General features: G+C 33.8%; 4 protein-coding genes across 6 annotated transcripts; 2 read left to right on the forward strand and 2 right to left on the reverse strand.

Annotated features, from left to right (window-relative positions):
• Positions 1-4,050: 4,050 nt before the first annotated feature.
• On the forward strand, positions 4,051-6,149 carry LOC140747999 (protein crossbronx homolog). Its single transcript, XM_073080677.1, has 5 exons — positions 4,051-4,276; positions 4,458-4,522; positions 4,728-4,828; positions 5,174-5,361; positions 5,605-6,149. Exons 1-5 carry the CDS (start codon positions 4,191-4,193, stop codon positions 5,849-5,851), a joined length of 687 nt encoding a protein of 228 aa, XP_072936778.1. The 5' UTR covers positions 4,051-4,190; the 3' UTR covers positions 5,852-6,149.
• A 299-nt stretch (positions 6,150-6,448) lies between these two features.
• On the reverse strand, positions 6,449-7,574 carry LOC140748000 (UPF0598 protein CG30010). The gene is made up of 2 exons (XM_073080678.1): positions 7,295-7,574; positions 6,449-7,212 (listed from the first exon to the last, which is right to left on the reverse strand). Exons 1-2 carry the CDS (start codon positions 7,442-7,444, stop codon positions 6,694-6,696), a joined length of 669 nt encoding a protein of 222 aa, XP_072936779.1. The 5' UTR covers positions 7,445-7,574; the 3' UTR covers positions 6,449-6,693.
• A 357-nt stretch (positions 7,575-7,931) lies between these two features.
• LOC140747807 (katanin p80 WD40 repeat-containing subunit B1) lies at positions 7,932-17,094 on the forward strand. Of its 3 annotated transcripts, none has more exons than XM_073080429.1 (17): positions 7,932-8,166; positions 8,240-8,370; positions 8,587-8,920; positions 9,273-9,471; positions 9,772-9,922; positions 10,100-10,274; positions 10,808-10,942; positions 11,041-11,097; positions 11,805-11,972; positions 12,559-12,699; positions 13,167-13,269; positions 13,476-13,611; positions 15,046-15,174; positions 15,501-15,613; positions 15,702-15,776; positions 15,967-16,581; positions 16,735-17,094. In XM_073080429.1, exons 1-16 carry the CDS (start codon positions 8,136-8,138, stop codon positions 16,220-16,222), a joined length of 2,334 nt encoding a protein of 777 aa, XP_072936530.1. In that variant the 5' UTR covers positions 7,932-8,135; the 3' UTR covers positions 16,223-16,581; positions 16,735-17,094. The 3 variants fall into 3 exon arrangements, with proteins under 3 accessions (XP_072936530.1, XP_072936529.1, XP_072936531.1); XM_073080428.1 differs by having other exon boundaries at positions 7,933-8,166; positions 13,473-13,611; XM_073080430.1 differs by having other exon boundaries at positions 7,933-8,166; positions 10,808-10,885; positions 13,473-13,611.
• Positions 17,095-17,299: 205 nt separating this feature from the next.
• LOC140747808 (M-phase phosphoprotein 6) lies at positions 17,300-18,732 on the reverse strand. Its single transcript, XM_073080431.1, has one exon. It carries the CDS (start codon positions 18,639-18,641, stop codon positions 18,237-18,239), a length of 405 nt encoding a protein of 134 aa, XP_072936532.1. The 5' UTR covers positions 18,642-18,732; the 3' UTR covers positions 17,300-18,236.
• Positions 18,733-19,311: the final 579 nt, after the last annotated feature.

The raw sequence follows: 19,311 nt of genomic DNA on the forward strand, positions 1-19,311 counted from the left end.
GGCACTTTGAAAGCGAGAAGCGCCATCTTATCCATATGTTTCCTCGTATTAACGTCTGTTTTCTACGAACGAAACTGCCGTCGTAAAACATCTAGACAACTGCATAAAACATTATTGACTGTTTGTTTATAATAAAGAGAACATATAAAGCCAGATGGAAAAAATAGAGCGCAGCAAAGTAATTCGGTATCTGAGGAACTACTATCATAGATAATACGTATTAAATTCATGTTATACCTATATTTCTTGATTTAAATACCAAATAAATGTTAATAAAAGTATTAAAATGCCAGAATCAACTTAAGACTCTTGTCCATACCTATACCTAGGTAAAAAACCTAATAAGCTTAATAATCTAAACGTCTTCCACGCTCAATTAGTAATATTGAGAACAAGTTTTAGCCTGACTGTCGAAATTCGTCCATAATCATTATAGAAAATTTGAAGATTTTTTAATTTATAAGTAATTTACATTTGCATAGATTAGTAAAGATACTTCGCCGCCTTGAAATTGAATGAAGCCACAAACTGCTTATTAGTAAGTTATTTTTTTAAATTCTTTACAAATAAAAGCATTTTAAGATATATTTTACGAATAAATAACTAATACTGCGTAATTTATATAATCTTTACTAATATTATAAATCCGAAAGTAACTCTGTCTGTCTGTCTGGTTGTCTCTTCTTCACGCCTACACCACTGAACCGATTTTAATGAAATTTTGTACAAAGATAGTCTGAGACCCGAGAAAGGACATAGGATAGTTTTTATCCCGGAAATCCCACGGGAACTAAGGATGGCGATCTAAGATCGATTAATCGGAGAATCGATCTTTTGGGCCCAAAACATCGATTATTTTAATCGATATTATTAGTAAGGATTGAATCGTAAACTATGCATTTGATCAAGTGATGATCTTTAGCAAAGTTGAAGGTACGAATTTTCAGTTTTATGTATGTTAGTATGCTATATTTATAAACGCGGGCGAAGCCGCGGGCAAAAACTAGTAAATAAATAATTATTTCAAATATTTTAGGGACATTTTAGCACGGAGACGTGGCTAAACTTTTTTACGCAACTATTTCAATTCTCAAAACTGGGTACATTTTCTTGTTAGGAGTGAGTAATCTTTACTAATCTATGTACATTTGTTACCTGATACAATGTATCCAAAGTTTTGCCTACCAATATCGATATCATTTATAGCTACCAAACAAAAAATAAACTGCAAAATGTTATTAATTGGTACTACTAATCTATGACTGGTACTTAGCCCATTTAATAAAAAAATACCTAAAAGAAATATCTACCTATATCCAAATTCAGAGGAGGTATGTTACCTAATATGAAACTTCCCCAAAAATCCGGGTACACGAAATCAATAAAGAATTATTAATCAAGTATTTGAATAGAGACGAGGAGCTTTAGCCGTAATCCAGAGACACGTGTGGGATAATCCCGGCTAATTGAGAGCGCGCGTCGGCTGATCCCGTCATCAGGTGCTCGCACGAGGGTCGCTCACTCATGCATCATTTCATTACGTAAGGACTACACGTCGATGTAATATCGCAAATTCATTACTATCGCCAAATTTTTAATTATACACTCAATCTTATGTACCTGTGTATTATTACAACTTTTATTATTCCCGCCAATATTCCCGCTCAAAATACAACTCCAACGTCAAGAACCGTTCTTTTTGTTTTTTAGAGTAACTCAGAAAATCTTACTTGCCAGGGATTTTATGAGTACTTAATATTTGAAAATAACACATCATAAAAATACATAATGATACTAAGTATAATGAAATAATTTTAATAGTTTTTTAACATAACGCTATATGTTTATACACCTTTTTTTGTTTTCGAGGGGGAAACCTTTGTTAACGGTTCCTATATGGACTACTATACTCTTTGGTTAACGACAACCCAAATGCCACACCACCTATATAAAGTTACCGACTCTTCTATAATCTGGGTCGAAATGTTTAAGAGACTATTAATCTAACATGCATCTAACATGGCTCTACTCGCTATACACCAACGACGTTCCCACCCTTCGCGGTCACCTGGAGGAGTGGGAACGGGACGTTATGCTCGCGTTGTTCGCAGACGACAGTGCGTACTTCGCGTCATCCCGCCGAGCTGAACTAGCTGCCGCCAGGATGCAGCGCCTGCTCGACCTATTACCTATGTGGTTGGATAAGTGGCGCATGGCTGTCAATGTCGGTAAGACAGTCGCAATACTATTCAGCCGCAAGCGTATTATGCCGTCGCCGCTACGTCTCCGGGGAATGGAGGTAGCTTGGCAGACCCATGTTAAATACCTAGGATGTAGAATCGATCGCTCGTTGCGTATGACCCCGCAGGTGGAGCACTCGATCCACCAGGCCCGAGTGGCCCGAGCGATGCTCCGACCGGTGCTTACATCCAGGTTACCGGTACGAACGAAACTAGGTATCTACAAGACCTACATTCGTTCCCGACTCACCTACGCGGCGCCGGCATGGTACGCGTTGGTCTCTAGGTCGAACCAGCAGCGTCTCCAGGCGCAGCAGAACCTGGCCTTGCGAGTGATCGTGGGGGCTGGTCGCTACGTCAGGAACGACGTGTTGGAGCGCGACCTTAAAATGCAGTCTGTGGAGGATTTTGTGGTCCGCCTCGCTCGCTCGATGTACGAGCGAGCTGAGGCCGGACCACACTCCCACCTAAAGGGGTTCGCGCCTCTTCACGATCGACCACCTGAGGGGCGGCCGCTTCCGCGGGAGCTCCCAGGGTTGGTTCCTCCCTCCGACCATCAGGAGGGGGACTGCCAGCTTGGTAATTTGACCGAGTCCCGTACCCCCCGCTAAACAGCGGGGTTGGTATAATTTTAATGTTGTCTCATTATATTATCATATTATTAATAATATTATATTATTATGAAAGAATATTAAAAAATCCGGGGGGTACTCACCCCCTTGAGAATTTGCCCGGGCAAAGAGGGTACCCTCGAGACCCGAATAATCCCTACCCACCCCCATATTGCAAACGCAGACGCGGCATATGAGAGACCGGTGGGTATGAAGTCCCGTCTTGCTTGACTCTTCGCGTACAATTTTATATGTTTAGGGGTTGTATACTGAATATAATAGAACTATTCAATCCAATAATAGTCATTCAAATATGATCAATAAATTATATTCAAATAAATGGTGGATCATGCTCTACATTTAATCCATCTTCAAAAATGTTAAGTTTATGTAATGTCAATGTATATAATTTTAAAAATGCGGACTCTTCAGAATAAATTGTTATAATTTATAGCGTATTAGATAATTTATAAATAAAGAAAATTTAGGAATATTGCTACATATTACTTTTATTTTATATATAGCATAATTATATTTATATATTATTTTTATTAAACATATTTTTAAGAGAAATTTCAAAAAATTGAGGCAATTTTAGGGGGTTTTGACTTAGGTTTAGGCATAAATCTTTTTGAGAGTTGTTAACACTGGTACATACCACCAACGTCAATCCATAGAGTATTATTATATACAGGCATAGATTAGTAAAGATTATTCACTCCTAACAAGAAAATGTAACCAGTTTTGAGATTTGAAATAGTTGCGTAAAAAAGTTTTGCCACGTCTCCGTGCTAAAATTTCCCTAAAATATTTGAAATACTTGTTTATTTATTATGTAAATTTTGCCCAAAGACAGTGATGGTGACAATTTTTTATGGTAGCGTTTTTGTTTTTAATTTTTGTATATATGTACATTTTGTAAATAAGTTGTTTTATATTTACCTATACTTTATTTTATTATATTTAATTTTCTATAAGTTTCATTATAATTGTAAATATTTTTCAGTTTGTAAATTACACAGTATTAGTTATTTATTAGTAAATTTTCTCTAAAAATATTTTTTATTTGTCAAGAATTCAAAAAAAATAACTGACAAATCAGCCTTTTGTGGCTTCATTCAATTTCTAGGCGGCGAAGTATCTTTACTAATCTATGTATACAGGATATGTCAATCGCTATTGAAACGTCAAGCAGCAAGCTGTCAAATTAGACTAATTTGTCAATAGTGTTAAGTCAGTAGTGTAACTATAACTAAAAGAAATTATAGAAACTAAAAGTAAATATAAATTACCTACGTCCTATTTATGTACACATAGATTACTTAACGTAAAGTTAAAAATGAATGAACAAAATAACAGTAATTCAAAAGAAATGAATGAACTTTATTCGGTATTCCATCAGGAATACATTATCATGGCCGAATAGTAAGTTTTAAATAACTTTTCTACCGTTTTTCGTTTTTGATACTTTTGCTTATATTCCTAAATTAATTATTTTATGTCTTCATGATCTGTTAAGTCGTTACATCTTTAATAATGTCAATAGCATCAAACCTAATCAGAGTCAGTTTATTACAATTTACAATTACAATTTTGCTATTTTCAGCCGTATGCTACAAACTGAAAACTTACAAGGAATTTACGTTATACCTTCATATGAAAATTCGTTATGTAAGTGATTTATTAAACCAATAAATACCCCAAAATTGTGGTCCGTTTAGCTTTTGTGCCTTTTAATCAGTTTAGATAATTCAATGAATAAAAAAGTTAACTACACAATGTCACTTGATATAAATACAATTCTTATTGTAATATTTTTGTGTCTATTCCACTATAAGTTTGTTTCTGTAATAATGTACTCAATATTATGTTACAGTATGGTATGGTGTTATTTTTGTAAGATCTGGCATATATGAAGGTGGAGTGTTCAGGTTCACATTGACTTTGCCTGAAAAATTCCCAGATGATAAAGTTCCAGTAAGTTAATAAATAACATATATTCACATATAAAGTTGTAAAGAAGTATGCAGTACACATGCAGTATGTTAAATGGTCACTTCTACCCATGAATACCTGTTAACAACTCTAAATAAAACAAGGATTGCATCTGAAACCAATTACAAACGTGTTGCTATTCCTTAGGAGTAAGATTCTCACAACATGTGCACCCACATTTTTCCACCAACACACAAGAACTGCTTTATATTATGAAATAGGTGTGGCAATAATACCATTGTCACACTATTACAATACTTTTCCCTTATAATTGTACTCAATAACTTTCAATTTGTCACAAACCATAATGATTTGTTTACAATTTAGGTGTTAACTTTCACATCACAACTATATCATCCAGCAGTGGATGCAAATAATGGGGCCCTCAATCTAAATGAAGTTTTCCCTCAGTGGGATAAAAAACAGAACCGCATTTGGCAAATACTAAAATATACACACTGGATATTCCACAATCTGAACATGAAAGCACCAGCCAATATAGAAGCATCTCTCAAGTAAGTGTGAATATTTGTACATTATATAACTAACTTTTTAATTAATATTCCATCTGATGTAATGGGATTAGTTGTAGTTTAAGATGCAAGGATGTATAATAGTATTTATAAAAGATATATGATGATACTGTCAATAGATCCTAAGTAAATAACATGAAAGAATAAGAAACAAATAATTTGATTCTACTAAACTCCAAAAACTGTATAAATATGTATTAATCATAAATTCATATTATTTTTTAGCTTCAAAACCAACAAAAAGCAATTCATGGAAAAGGTAAAGGAATGTGTAACTTCCAGCATCAACCGTATTTATGATGATCCTCCGACAGAAGACAAGCACTATATTACGTTTAAGCCATATGACCCCAGTATACATGAAACAGCTAAAAATATTATGCTTAAGGCTCCAACGCTGAATGAAAACTCTCATGGCTTCTCATGGGTGCATCAAGGGTCCTTTGAATCATTTTCTAAGGAAGAAATGTAATGATTATTAATTTTATCAGAGGCTTTGCACAAATTATTATATATATGACTGATTGAATGTTATTTAGCCATAATTACAAATCTGTGATATAAACTGCGAAAATGACACATGATCAAAGTAATTTAAAGGAATTAAGTAATAATGATAATCATACTTATACATTATTGAATTATTGCAAATATCTATTGAAATGTTGATTTTAAAAAAAGCTTACATTAATTAATAATGCAATGTTATGAATTTACAAACTGTCATAATGAATTTATTTTATTACATTAAACAGTACAACATATTAAAAGGCTTTTTATAAACCATTATAGTCTGCATAAAATTGCTAGTCCTCTCTGAATATAGAAATGAATCTCATCGCCATAACAAATTGTATGAGTAAACCTGCTTGCAACAACTTCAGAGTGGACTAGCAGTTTAGCGCAGACTATACTAATTTACTGTTTTAGCTGTTCCCTATCCTTTCCCAATGCAATTGATGTTCTATTTAATATTCCCTAAGTCATATATGTATAAGAATGTACAATAAACAGTAATAAATTCCTGTGAATAATTTCTAAAATGATATTTAAGTAAAATTAAAACAAATTGCAAAAAATATATTTATTTATAAAATTTTAAACTTTACTAATTTATTTTCTATATATACATGAATATTAAATTGAATATATAACATTTCTTGTAATAATTAAACTATCCTTACATACTACTCAATTGAGCATATCATCTCGCATAAATATAGCTTATCAAATTTCAATAATAGTAATAAATTAAAATTTACTATAATAATCATTATCATCCAAGTAGTGCGTTCAGGTTCATGTCTTTAAAAGTTAATCTGGATCAGAACGAATCTTTATATTATGTTTTTTAATGTTATTATAAAACCACATATGGTCCAGTTGATACATCTCACCTTTCCAAGTAAAATGTGTTGGCGGTTCAGATTCTCCATTTGAAAACGTGAAATTTTTACTCAATTCTATTGATAACTTTGATCTGACTAAACCAATTCCACCATACTTTTCATCAGCAGGATGATACACTCTTCCTGTGGTGGGTAGCATAAAAATTTTATCTGGTATAAAGTCAGTTTTCAATAAATCACTTGCATACCCAAATGTTAAAATGTCTTTCTCGGGAGGTTGTTTTTCTATAACATGTGTGTATACTATTGGGAGATCATCACATCTAATATAGTTTCTCTCCCTACCACAAAGAGATATAAATGGGAACTCTTCTTGATATCTTCCCGTTTTATTTATACGTATACGCTTAAAGAAGAATTCCAAAAACTTTTTCTCCTTAAAACACGATGTGAAATTCTTCATTTTAGAGTCATCTAAAAACAACTGAAATAGCAAATTTAGTATTTGTTGTTCATTTTATTTAGTACTTTGATGTCTTACAGAATCTAGATCAGAGATATCTTACCATGCCCTGATGATCAATATAATAAAAATATTCCCTTATTTTTGGCTCAGGTTCCTGACCTTGCACATAATGAATTAATCGCATTTGCAATCTTATAATATGCGCAGCTGAATTTAAGCTTTTCTGCAAACAAGTCATGTATAAAGTCATTGCAAATGTAAGAATTTAAAGCTAGGTAATAACAGTATAACAGCAAAAACAAGATAGAAATTAAATGAAAACAGTGTAATCTGTAAAAAAATAACTATTTATTTATATTCAAAACTAATCACAAATGTCATATGAGTATGACATAATATTTTACTTCAATGTCAAGTCAACTGTCAATTCAAAATCAAATGTCAAACTATACTTTAGGGCAGCACCTTTCTAGGATCGATATAAATTGATGATTAAAGGCATCGATGTATGAAATCGATAGGAATATCGAAACCGATGTTTGATTCATCAATAAATAAAAAAAACATTTACTTAAAAAAACACTTAGTTTTGCAAAGAAACAAGCTATGACATAGGTAATATACTAAATAAGTTATTTAAATTTATAGCGTAAGGATCTTTAGAAAAAGTTTACGCAAGGTAACTTCAAGTCTGTACTCTGTATCATCTGGCAACATTGATTCAAGTACTCAACACATTAAAAAAATCAACAAAAAATCTTTTTATCTCAACAGACAACCTTTTACAACTTTTTCAATTAAAATTTGTTTTCAGTTGGTGTTTCTAGTATTGATTTGTGTATGTTTCAGGATAATATGATCATGTTAAGTCTAATCGATATTTTGTAAAAATAAAATCCGCATCCATATAAGGTTAAATATTACGTTCACGGAATGTTACAATGGAAACCGTAAGAAGATCATGGAAATTACGTATGTTTCATACAATATGTTGTGATTATTATTAACCAATTACTTGGAAACTAATGTAATAATTATATTGCAGAGGAATTCGTCGCCCACAAGGCAAATGTCAACTGCCTTGCAATGGGACACAAATCCAATCAAGTCTTAGCAACTGGAGGTGATGATAAAAAAGTAAATCTATGGGCCATAGGAAGGCAAAGTTGTTTAATGGTACGTACTTGTAGAAAGTGTTAAACAGAACAGTGCATAAGGAATGCAGTAAAATTAAAAATATGTTTATATTCATTTAAATTAAATCAAGTATATTTTACAGAGATCCCCACTCTTATCCGTATTATTCTTCTATCTGCGTTCTATTTGCTTACTATGTCTGCAAATTAATCCAGGTTCATAAAATGTGATTGACAAATATACCTCTGTTTCTAGAGCTTAAGTGGTCACACAACTCCAGTGGAATGTGTGTGCTTTGGACATTCTGAAGATCTTGTATGTGCTGGGTCCCAAACAGGGGCATTGAAAATATGGGACTTGGAAGCTGCTAAATTATTGCGAACATTTACTGGCCACAAAGGAGCTATAAAATGCATGGACTTTCACCCATATGGTGATTATCTGACTACAGGATCCTGTGACACTAATATTAAATTATGGGACACAAGAAAAAGAGGCTGTATTGTGACTTATTCAAGTCACCGGCTTGCTGTCAATAGCCTACAGTTCAGTCCCGATGGACAATGGATAGCATCTGCTTGTGAAGATGGTAAATATTTTGTTGTGATGAAAATCAAATAATACAAAATTATGTTTTCCATTTATCAATATCAGTTACCTATCTATAACATAAGTATGATCAAATAAAATGTGACATTAGTAAGTTGAGTAAGTACATGCATCATAATTATGGTTCATAGCAATTATTAACTGGTATCAGATATAACCATTAATGGTGATGATCATAGTAGATTAACACTGATTTCATTGACTACAAGGTCTGTTGTTTGCTGGTACTTAGAGCAAAACAATACTAGTTCCTACAGCTAAACTACTTATGGAGTGAAATATTTGTTTTAATGATTCACATCAAATTTTTTATAATGTGAAATTTTTTTTAGGTTTAGTAAAGGTTTGGGATGTTCGAGTTGGTAAAGTGTTGCAAGAGTTCATGGAGCACACAGCTGCAGTTACGTGTGTGAAATTCCATCCCCATGAGTTTCTGTTAGCCAGCTGTGGTGCTGATAGAACTGTAAACTTCTGGGACATGGAAAAGTTCCAATTGGTCTCTAAATTTGAAAAGGAAAACACATCTGTTAGGTAAAGTGTTGTCTCCTTCTCTCTTGATTTCAAAAAAACACATCTATTAGGTAAATATAGAGCTGTTTTATCTGTTCTCTCTTGTCATTAAAATTTCAGGTCATTGGGTGGACCAAGGTGATTTAGATTACACAACATATTTTTTTTTTCTAACAATATCTACCTCGTTACATAATTGTATAACAAAAAAGGGATAGGGATAGGATTCTCTAAATTTCTATATTTATTTGTTGAAGTTCTTAATTGTGGATCTTTGACAAAAATATGTATGTTAAATCAAATTTAATGTATGTTTTACAGACATATGACATTTAGTGATGATGGTACAACACTACTAGGCTGTGGTAATGATGGTCTGCATGTGATCGGCTGGGAGCCAGCCAGGGTGCTGGATACAGTGCCAGGCCACTGGGGACAAATTCATGATATGACTGTTGCTCAAACTCAACTTGTAAGTTCAAATTGTATTTAGTTAGCTTTACTATTCTATCTTTATACTTCTTCGAAGATAATCTAGTTTTTAAGTTGTGGTAATCTTGATCTATGAGTATTTTCTAATTTGTCTATTTCAAAATATATACAGCATAAGGTTTCACATCAGTTAATAAACACAATTTCAATTTTACAGATAGCAGCATCTTTTCATTCGACCTATGTAGTATTATCAGTTGTTGATCTGAACAAGGTCCACCCTTTTGGTGGCCCACCACCAATTGCCACACCCAATGTAAGAGATCTCTCCCCATTCCAAAAAGGCCATACTGTCCGTAAAAGCTTTTCAAAAGAAAAACCACCTAAAGAAGGTAAGCAATAAAATTGTTCTCATCTGAAACAATTAAATAATAATTTATTTTAATAATAAGTTAACGACTGGGGGCCTGTCATGTGTAGGTGAGTACAAATTTATGGCACATCATTCTCCCTTGTAATAATGATATTGTATGTGTATTTTGGGTTGAAACTAATGCAACAGATTATTTTATTGGACTTTATTTATACTTGAGATCTAAAACTTAGTGTTTAATAACAAAAAAGTATATGATAGTCTATTGCCAGATTGACTGCATGATCATTTGCTACTTGTAATTAAATCTTCTAAAACTACAATTATTTCATTTACTATCAACAAATAAACACCATAATTATTGATTGTCCTGTAAAATCAAGTGAACTGTATTTTCAGGTCTTTGTAACATCATAAATAATTTATATTATATCTATTTTTACACTCTAGTATTTATTTTTTATATTAACACTGCACTATATTGTTTTGAAGAAATTGCCCGTAACCCATAGATTTCTATTTGTGATACTATAAATTGTATTATTATTACAGTATTGCATAAGCCAACTATCCTCGACGAAAAAACTGCAGAAGAATCAACATCAGGGACTGAAGCTGATGAGGATTCAGGTGCTGTTATACCCAATTTTAATGACTACACTGAAATTTTCCGCCCTTCTAGAGCATGTAAGTAGGGGCTTTGGGCCACTGTCTTAGGTGTAATATTTCCCACATCGCGCCTGATGTAAAAAGTTACTGTTACAATAAAGATTTTTTTTTTACAGTGACAAGGACTCCCCCACCAGCAACCAGCTTGTCATCTGAAGATTATTCAATGTCAGGTAAACCTGTTTTTGTGACATTGTAACATAAATCATGAAAGGGTACTCTATTCTGTCTTATCATACTTGATTTGAAGAGCGTGGCAAGGCCGAAATACTGCTATGAGGCATTTCGACTTACTACTGGAATGCAGTAACTTATCTGTAATCAAGCTCTAGTAAGATTAATATGTCATGTGGAGACCCCTCACATTATAAATGAATGTTAAACTCCACTAAATAATATCATTGTTTCCACATATACTTAATTATATCAGGCGTTACTTTGCGGAAATTCATGCTATTAAGTTAAGAACGATTAAAACTAAAATCATGCATTCAGGATGTTGTTAGAACTCCCGCGGCACTGCAGTGCCTCTGGCATGTTCGCAGAGGCGCGTGTGGATGATTTTTTCGTGTGCATGCGTAAGAAAGTCGCCTCACTTGTACACAGGGTCCGCGGGAGCACCAACACCATTTTGAATACTATAGAAAATAGATGCGATAGCCAGCTGTTTAAATGGTTTGTTCGGATAATGGTGAAATAATAAATTTGTCCTTATCTCATACATTATCCGAACATTTCTATAATAGATTAAATACCTAATATAATGTAACTAACATATTGATATGGATTTTAAGTGTCTGAAATAAATAAATAACAATTATTATTATCTACTACTTCGCACCAATCCGCTACCAATATGTATGATGGTATATGTTCCCAGAGCCGTTGCCGAAGCTGGAGAGCGGTGCGAGCACGTCCCTGCGCGAGCTGTCGCGGCCGCCGCCGCAGCCGTCGCCGCCGCAGCGCCAGCGCCCCGACCACTACTCGCGCATACCCACCTCCAAGGAACACTATGCTGTGCTCGAGAAGAAGTCCGAGATTTACACTAGTGAGTATTGGCATTCACTTGAAGGGTTGCTTTAAATATAAAGGTTTATAAAAATAATATGTTGAAATGATAAAATTACTAAATACATATGAAGGACCAAAGGATACATTGAGTTAAATAAATAGGTTAGCTTGAGACAAGAGGAGAGAAAGGTGTAGTCTTTATCTTTAATATAGAAAGGTAGAAAAATTGAAAATGTTTGTCTGCAAATTTTAGATGCTTCCCTTCTACTTATGGTCAGCTTTGAAAACGCTTAAAAACATCTATATTTCTCTGTGCAGGATGGGTATTCATGGGAGTTAAAAAGTATATATATCCAGCACATGTGTTAAGAAAGCTTATATAATGTTATATAAAAGTCTGCAACCACACTTTAGAATGTAATAAGGTTGCATTGTGACCTCACAGGAACAAATTCAATGCTTAAATAAAATATGAAAAAATACTTCAGTAGTCATTTTTGTTATATATTTTTATGTGATGTGCTTCATAAATTTGATTCAATGTAAATATACTATGTGGTTCCTTAGCATCGTTAAAAAAGCTTGCTTCTTGTCGGGTTATACAATGGCTACATGCTTAACAGGAATTATGGACAGCAATAAGGACGAGGTGGTGTTCACAGCAGCAGACGCACCTGCAAGCGAATTCGCTTCTAATGCTCTAACTACGACTACGCTTAATCGACACAACTCATACAAAGAGACTAAATCATCATCCGATATACGTGAGTTGCATTTTCAGTGTATAGCTTTTAAATATAAATGCTGTATATGTTTAATATGTGTTGGTTATTCATTTTTTAGACATACAAAGTGTCCTTAAGTATCTTGCCTCAAAACTATAAACTTAGAGATTTATAACAAATAAATACATCGTATTTATAGAATTTGGAGGCATTAATTAAATAAGTTTAATTTATTAAAAACTAATTGGGGGTGCCACTAGACATGTCCACATTCCAGTGCAAGATTAATAACATAAGATAGACTTTTTGGGCCATGGTTTATCATTATTCATTTATTTTCTTATCCACATTATATGTAAATTATCATCCAGTTAATAATTTATTTATATAATTTACGTCTAGACAGTAACTAAAAGTCATACAATTAACTAGTTTTGTTATTGTGTATTTGTTGCATTTGTCTTCATTCTATATGTTGAAATCTTTAACATACCTATTTTTTTCAGCCAGCAACAACCTTCGTCCAAGTAATAGCGAAATATCATTAGGCCCTCCATCGTTAGGTCCACGGTCATTATCATTTACGAGAACGTCTAGCCAAAATACAAGGTACCTGTGTGAAATATTAATTATAATTTTTGTCATTTACATATTTATAACATTAAGATACAATAAGGAATGAAATACAATCAAGATTATCGAAAATTCGTCCTATTTGTAAATATTAAGTATTAAGTTTCTATGGAATACTTATTGCATGAGCATGTATATCTCATACGTCATAATATGTTTATAACTGACACATGTTTTAGAAGGGGAGTCGACAGTGGTGGTCGAGAAAACGTGGTAGTGTCGCGGAGCGTTGAAACCGCCAATACTGAACCTGAACCAGAATTCGTCCCCTTTGCTATTGACAGGCCTGTCGGCTTAGATTTAGATGAATTTCTTCCGGTAAGTAGTTATACTTTACTTTATATACATATTCGACAAATAATAAAATTTAATACTGCAGGTTGTCCATTTGTCGAAAGTATCAAAATTTTCGGTTTATCCAATTCCCAAAATGTGGTAATAATTAAGTACATATATAGATTGTGCTTAATTACTAGTTTTTTTCTTATTACTACTTCATTTTGGATAACTAAACAAAAAAGCGAATATCAATCAATATATGCACCGTTTATTTTGAAAGTGGTGTAAGTCCATTTTTGAGAAAAATGAGCTATCACGTGATTCATGCTTAATTTAATGTATTTTTTTTATATATAACTAGTCCGTGTTTAATTTCTCAAAAAAATCCCATGTTTTGTACAACTTAAAATCGGTCGGTAAATGAAATTGCATAATCATCGATTATGAAAGTGGTGTAAGTCCAATTGACAAAGGTAGGTGGCATAGCAGATGGATGCCGATCAGTGTTTTGTTATTTTTCATTTATTTTATACTAGATGTGTCCCGCGGTTTCACCCGCGGACGATTTGCATTGTTTCCCCTCCGTGTTTCCACTACTCGTAAGTTAAAAGATAGATATTAAAAAAGTAAAGAAATGTATTAGAAAATGTTACAGCGCATAACCTGTGAGAAGAAAATAAATACGACAAGGCTGTATGACTCCTGATCTTTGCCCGTATTTTGGCGAATTAAAAAAACAACAAAAACAACAGTAGCGCCATCTTCTTGCAGAAAAATCCGCAATCTGATTACGATTAAAAATACAAAGGCATGAAGCGTCTACTACCTTATATACTACCGGTGCATCATGCATGAAACACTACCACATGCAGAGAATAAGTAAATTCTTGTAATCAGTATCTTGTAATGACAATGTAATTACCATCTAAAATAAAATTGTATGTAATGTTATGCGTATTTGTAAACAAAATTATATTAAAATGCGATAAATAATATTTTAAGCGAAATTTGATTTTTCAAAATTGAAATTAAACGATTTTTACAATTGTCTAATTTTGAAAGTGGTGTAAGTCCATTTACAGCACATAAATATGTGTTGTCGTAGACTAATTAGCCAAAAACAAATTTATATAAACAAATTAAATGTTGATAAAACAATAGAAACAATGCCAGAACTCATATGATTTGCCTGTATTTTTAAATCAACAAATATAGTAACCTTTAATTTTCTCGAAACAAAAGAAAATGGACTTACACCACTTTCAAAATAAACGGTCCATATGTGGCCAGAATGCGAGCGTGAGTATAGTCGGCGCCAAACTGCTATTCCGCTCTGAAGTTGTTGCGAGCAGGTGTAGTCATACAATTTGCTATGGCCACGCGACTCACTTCTATATTCAGAGCGGACCCGCAGTTTTACGCGGACTGTACGTAAGTAATTCTTGTAATATAAATGTGTTTGTTGGTTGTCAGCGTGCGGGCGGCGCGCGGGCGCGCGGCTGCGGCGGCGCGGCGCCCAGCGAGCAGGAGGTGCTCGGCGTCATGATGCGCGGACACGACTCCATGATGGCCGTGCTGTGCGCGCGACAGCGGGCGCTGCAGGTTCGCAACGTTACACTTACTACACTTACTTTCGTCGGAAAAGTGCATGATACTCCCTATAAATAGAACTTTTAACAAAAACTTGTGACTGGTTTGTGATTGATACTTATATAATCTTTTAGATACACTAAATGTAAAATTACATTATAGATGATTTCTTATGTTATTTTAGTTAGTAATTACTTTAGAGTTTAAACGCCCATTAAAAAGAAATGTCTTAGGACTTATTGTTGTTTAATTAATAAATATTTGCATACAGAAATTAATGATTATTCATTTGTACCAAAAAAAAAAATAATCTGAACTTATTCTACCTCATATTGCAGATATTCCACTCAGTACGAATAAATAAAAATTTAAAGACTGCACTAGAATCAGTGATTGCACTTGAAGATACATCAGTCATTCTGGATATTTTAAACGTCATGGCTCATAAACCGTAAGTGATAGAACACGAGAATGTTCAATGATGTATTTACTACTATTTACCATTGATCTTATGAAGCTCATGGATTTTATATTTGCAGATCTCTGTGGAACTTGGACATTTGCCTTTTGATGCTTCCTAAAATTTATGAACTATTGCAAAGTAAATATGAATCGTAAGTATATATTTATTTACTAATATTAAATATTACCATGTATAGCTTATATAGTTTCTAAATAGATATGTAAATTAAATATTTTTGCTCCTCATAGTAAGTAGGTTTTAGGTATTTTTACACCATTCTACCCCTTAATTAAGAAATGAAGATTGTGTAGAGTTTAAGGTAATAATGAATATCAATACAGGTACATGCAATGCGGTTGCAACGCGCTGCGGCTGATCGTGCGCAACTTCTCATCTGTGGTGCGCGCGAACGTGAGCGCGCCGGTTCGCACGCTGGGCGTCGATATCCCGCGTGAGGAGCGCTACGCCAAGTGCGCACAGATCCACCGCCTGCTGCTCGACGTGCGCGCTTTCCTGCTCAAGCGACAGACGCTGCAGGGCCGCCTCGGCGCCGCCTTCCGCGACCTACACACTCTCATGCAGCAAGGGCTCGACTGACCGCCATACCACAATAATGCTCTTCTACGACGCCCGAGATGCGAGCTATAAATTTTGACGTAATTGTTCCTTACAGTCATAATTTGCATCGAAATTAATAATCGCCTGCGCCCGCTCAAATTTGCATTTCCCGTAGTTTTTAACAGTATTTTCAATCGTGCGCAGGTTGACGTATTCCGCCCTTTATTCCGTTGGCATTTATGAAAATCGCAATAAATTTAAATATACATTGGCGTTATGTGCTTTGATAGTATCATGAAAATGTCATTAAATGAATTTAAGATCTCACTTCTTTACTTCTCTCATAAATTTTATGACATTAAAACCTTGACTGATCCATACATGTGGAGCAGAATGAGGTGTACTGCCTCACGGCAGCCCACAACACCGGTGGGCAGTGTTACCCACTGAGGAGATTGCCCGGGCAAGGAGGGATCCCTCGAGGCCCGCAGACCCTGCGCCAAGCGGCGAAGTCACGCCGCGGCATAGGACGACCGCTTTCGTTCAATGAGGTGTACCCCGAACGAGCTGCGAATGCAATTATTGACGACTCATGTTGTTTGTGTATCAATATTAATTAGAATATAACCACGGCCCTGATGGCAAATCATGGGGTATCTATAGTCGCATGTATTGTGACATACTGTACCAACGAAATGTTTTTAATAGGATATTTATAATAAAATGTGCGTTATTTTAATATTCTGATTGACATGAAATATTGTTTAAAAAATATTTTTCCATTTCATTGTTGTTTTGCATACATAATACAATGATACAAAATATTAATGTTGTCTTTTAGCATTTGGCTTTGTGTGTATTTAAAAAAAATGTTGAAACTCAACATGTAATTTTATTTGTTGAAACAATGCTGGATCCTCAGTACTCATACTGTGGAACTCAGATTAATCAATAATTAGTATAATATCCGTCCATTTCAAATTTACAAGGTAATTTAGGATAGATGCATTGTTTCATTATTAAACAGCATTTATTGTATTATACAGTGTTTTGAAAAAGGAAAGGAATGAAAAAATGTATGCGTAAAATTGAGTGGTGTGAAATGAAACTAATTTATATAGATATTAAGTTAAAAATATAATAGACAGAAACTAAAATTTTCCCTATTACTTACATTTAGTTACAAATATTATATAACAAATGCACCTTACTGTAACTGTAACAGGTTTTTTACATTACAAGTTTTAAAGGATTACACAATTTTTTGTGTCAAAAATAATATTTAACCCATAGCATGTTAAAAAGGTAAAAAGTCTTATTACACAAACTTTATTCAAAAGATAAAAAGCTATGCCCATTGTACAAACCATAACATTTTCATTGCAGTGAATTCTACATAATATATGATAAAAGTAACAATTTAACATGATATTGATAAAAACTAAATCATTTACACTGTTTGTTTAAATATATTGTATTGAATCTCCAGTCTCTGTAACCTTGTATTTATAACTGGTTTAACTTTAGAAATGTTATTGACATGTAGACTGACAAATTATTTTTTAAATTAACTGCTTCATTTGTATAATATTAAAATATGTTTCAAGTCATATCATGTAATAAAATTATGTTACAAATTATGGCATTTTTTATTAGTTGCTATTTTACCTGAATTACTTACATATTAAACACACTACAATTGTAGTCTCTTGTCCGCTATATTTTCAGTGCGCTAGTAACACATCAAAGTCCTTTTTATTATAGTACTATCATTGTTATCCAACAATTTCAATATAAAGAGGTGCAGTGGGAAAGAATATACTATTCTGTGCTGATTCAGTAACAAAAATACTGTACTGACAATATGTAAGTCCACCAAGGGCTTAAAAAAAACAATTACATTTAGAGATACATCGCTGAAAACACTTAAGATATTATTTATTGTTTACAACTGCACTTATACAGTTTGTCAGTATATGAGACTAAGCATTATGTTGATTTTCACATCATATTATATACTAATGTATTACTGTTGCTATCCCGAGACGTTCCATTACTTCTTTTTTTTAATAATGCTGTACTTACTTGGGGTATCTAAATTTCTCCTTTTTCGTCGGAAGCTATTCATTTTTTTAGCTAGTATTTCATCAGGGACGTCTTTATGCATTTCCCCTTCACTTTCCGCTGTTTCAGCTTCAGCAGCCATAAGTCTTTCTATTTCTGGATTCATGCCTTTAAAAGAAATCCTACCTTCTAACAAATCCTCACAGTATATGAAGCTAGACTGTGTAATGTAGTTGTCAATGTCGTGGTGTACTTCTTTTGGTAATGTTTCTGAATACAGTTTATCATGATCTTCTAAGTTTTGATATTCCTTCTCCATTCGCTCCTTTGTTTTTTTCATGAATTTCATCTCTAAGAGAGATTTTGGCAATTGAGGCTTCTTTTTAGTAGCCATGACTCCGTCTAAGTTTAGGAATTACACAAAATATGTAATTAACCTTAAAATACAAAATAATACACCATCCACAATATAAGTATTTGTCGTATTTGACGGTTGACCATGTATTAGACCTGTAGCAAACCGTATGTATTCGGTAGGCATGTATATAATAATAATCTATGTATTTGACATTTGACATTGACAATGGGTTTGGTGTTTTTTATTCAGTTTTGGCTTCTTGCTATAGACTATAATTACCAATGATCTTATTTCCTCAAAAGCCAGCATAGTAAGTATCGATAATACTCTAAAATCGATTAGGAATATTATTTTAAATGAACAATATAATGGTCTGTTAAACAATGAGGCATCCACGAAACAGGAAAAAAACACATCGCTACTAAATGAAGGGACTTCCTAACCAATAGCTTCGATTGCAAAATGCGTTAGGGAGTATAATAGCATTGTCCCCATTAGCGAAAAAATTCTAAGTCTATGATTGTCCCTGTAGTTCCGGGACTAGAGGGGACTAGAGATAGGGATACGGCAACCCCTGCCTAAGAGGCGACTAAAAAGGGGCTTCCAGTGTTACAGGTGGCAAGAATGGGAGCTCGAACCATCCAGTAAGCGATCCGAGATATTTCGGGAGGAGCGAAAACTGCTCCCCCAGGGCAGAGCCTGATCG

The sequence above is a fragment of the Epargyreus clarus genome, unplaced genomic scaffold (genome assembly GCF_041222505.1).
Source record: "Epargyreus clarus isolate Ecla_fem2 unplaced genomic scaffold, WU_Ecla_fem_2.2 ptg000015l, whole genome shotgun sequence".
In the NCBI taxonomy this organism is placed as follows: domain Eukaryota; kingdom Metazoa; phylum Arthropoda; class Insecta; order Lepidoptera; family Hesperiidae; genus Epargyreus; species Epargyreus clarus.

Coding starts and splice junctions, on each gene's coding strand:
- LOC140747999 (XM_073080677.1), top strand. CDS start 4,191: ATGAATGAACAAAATAACAGTAATTCAAAAGAAATGAATGAACTTTAT. Junction 4,523..4,727: donor TTCATATGAAAATTCGTTAT/GTAAGTGATTTA, acceptor ATTATGTTACAG/TATGGTATGGTGTTATTTTT. Junction 5,362..5,604: donor AATATAGAAGCATCTCTCAA/GTAAGTGTGAAT, acceptor ATTATTTTTTAG/CTTCAAAACCAACAAAAAGC.
- LOC140748000 (XM_073080678.1), bottom strand. CDS start 7,444: ATGACTTTATACATGACTTGTTTGCAGAAAAGCTTAAATTCAGCTGCG. Junction 7,213..7,294: donor ATATTGATCATCAGGGCATG/GTAAGATATCTC, acceptor TTGCTATTTCAG/TTGTTTTTAGATGACTCTAA.
- LOC140747807 (XM_073080428.1), top strand. CDS start 8,136: ATGGAAACCGTAAGAAGATCATGGAAATTAC. Junction 9,923..10,099: donor CTGTTGCTCAAACTCAACTT/GTAAGTTCAAAT, acceptor TCAATTTTACAG/ATAGCAGCATCTTTTCATTC. Junction 15,614..15,701: donor AACGTCATGGCTCATAAACC/GTAAGTGATAGA, acceptor TTATATTTGCAG/ATCTCTGTGGAACTTGGACA.
- LOC140747808 (XM_073080431.1), bottom strand. CDS start 18,641: ATGGCTACTAAAAAGAAGCCTCAATTGCCAAAATCTCTCTTAGAGATG.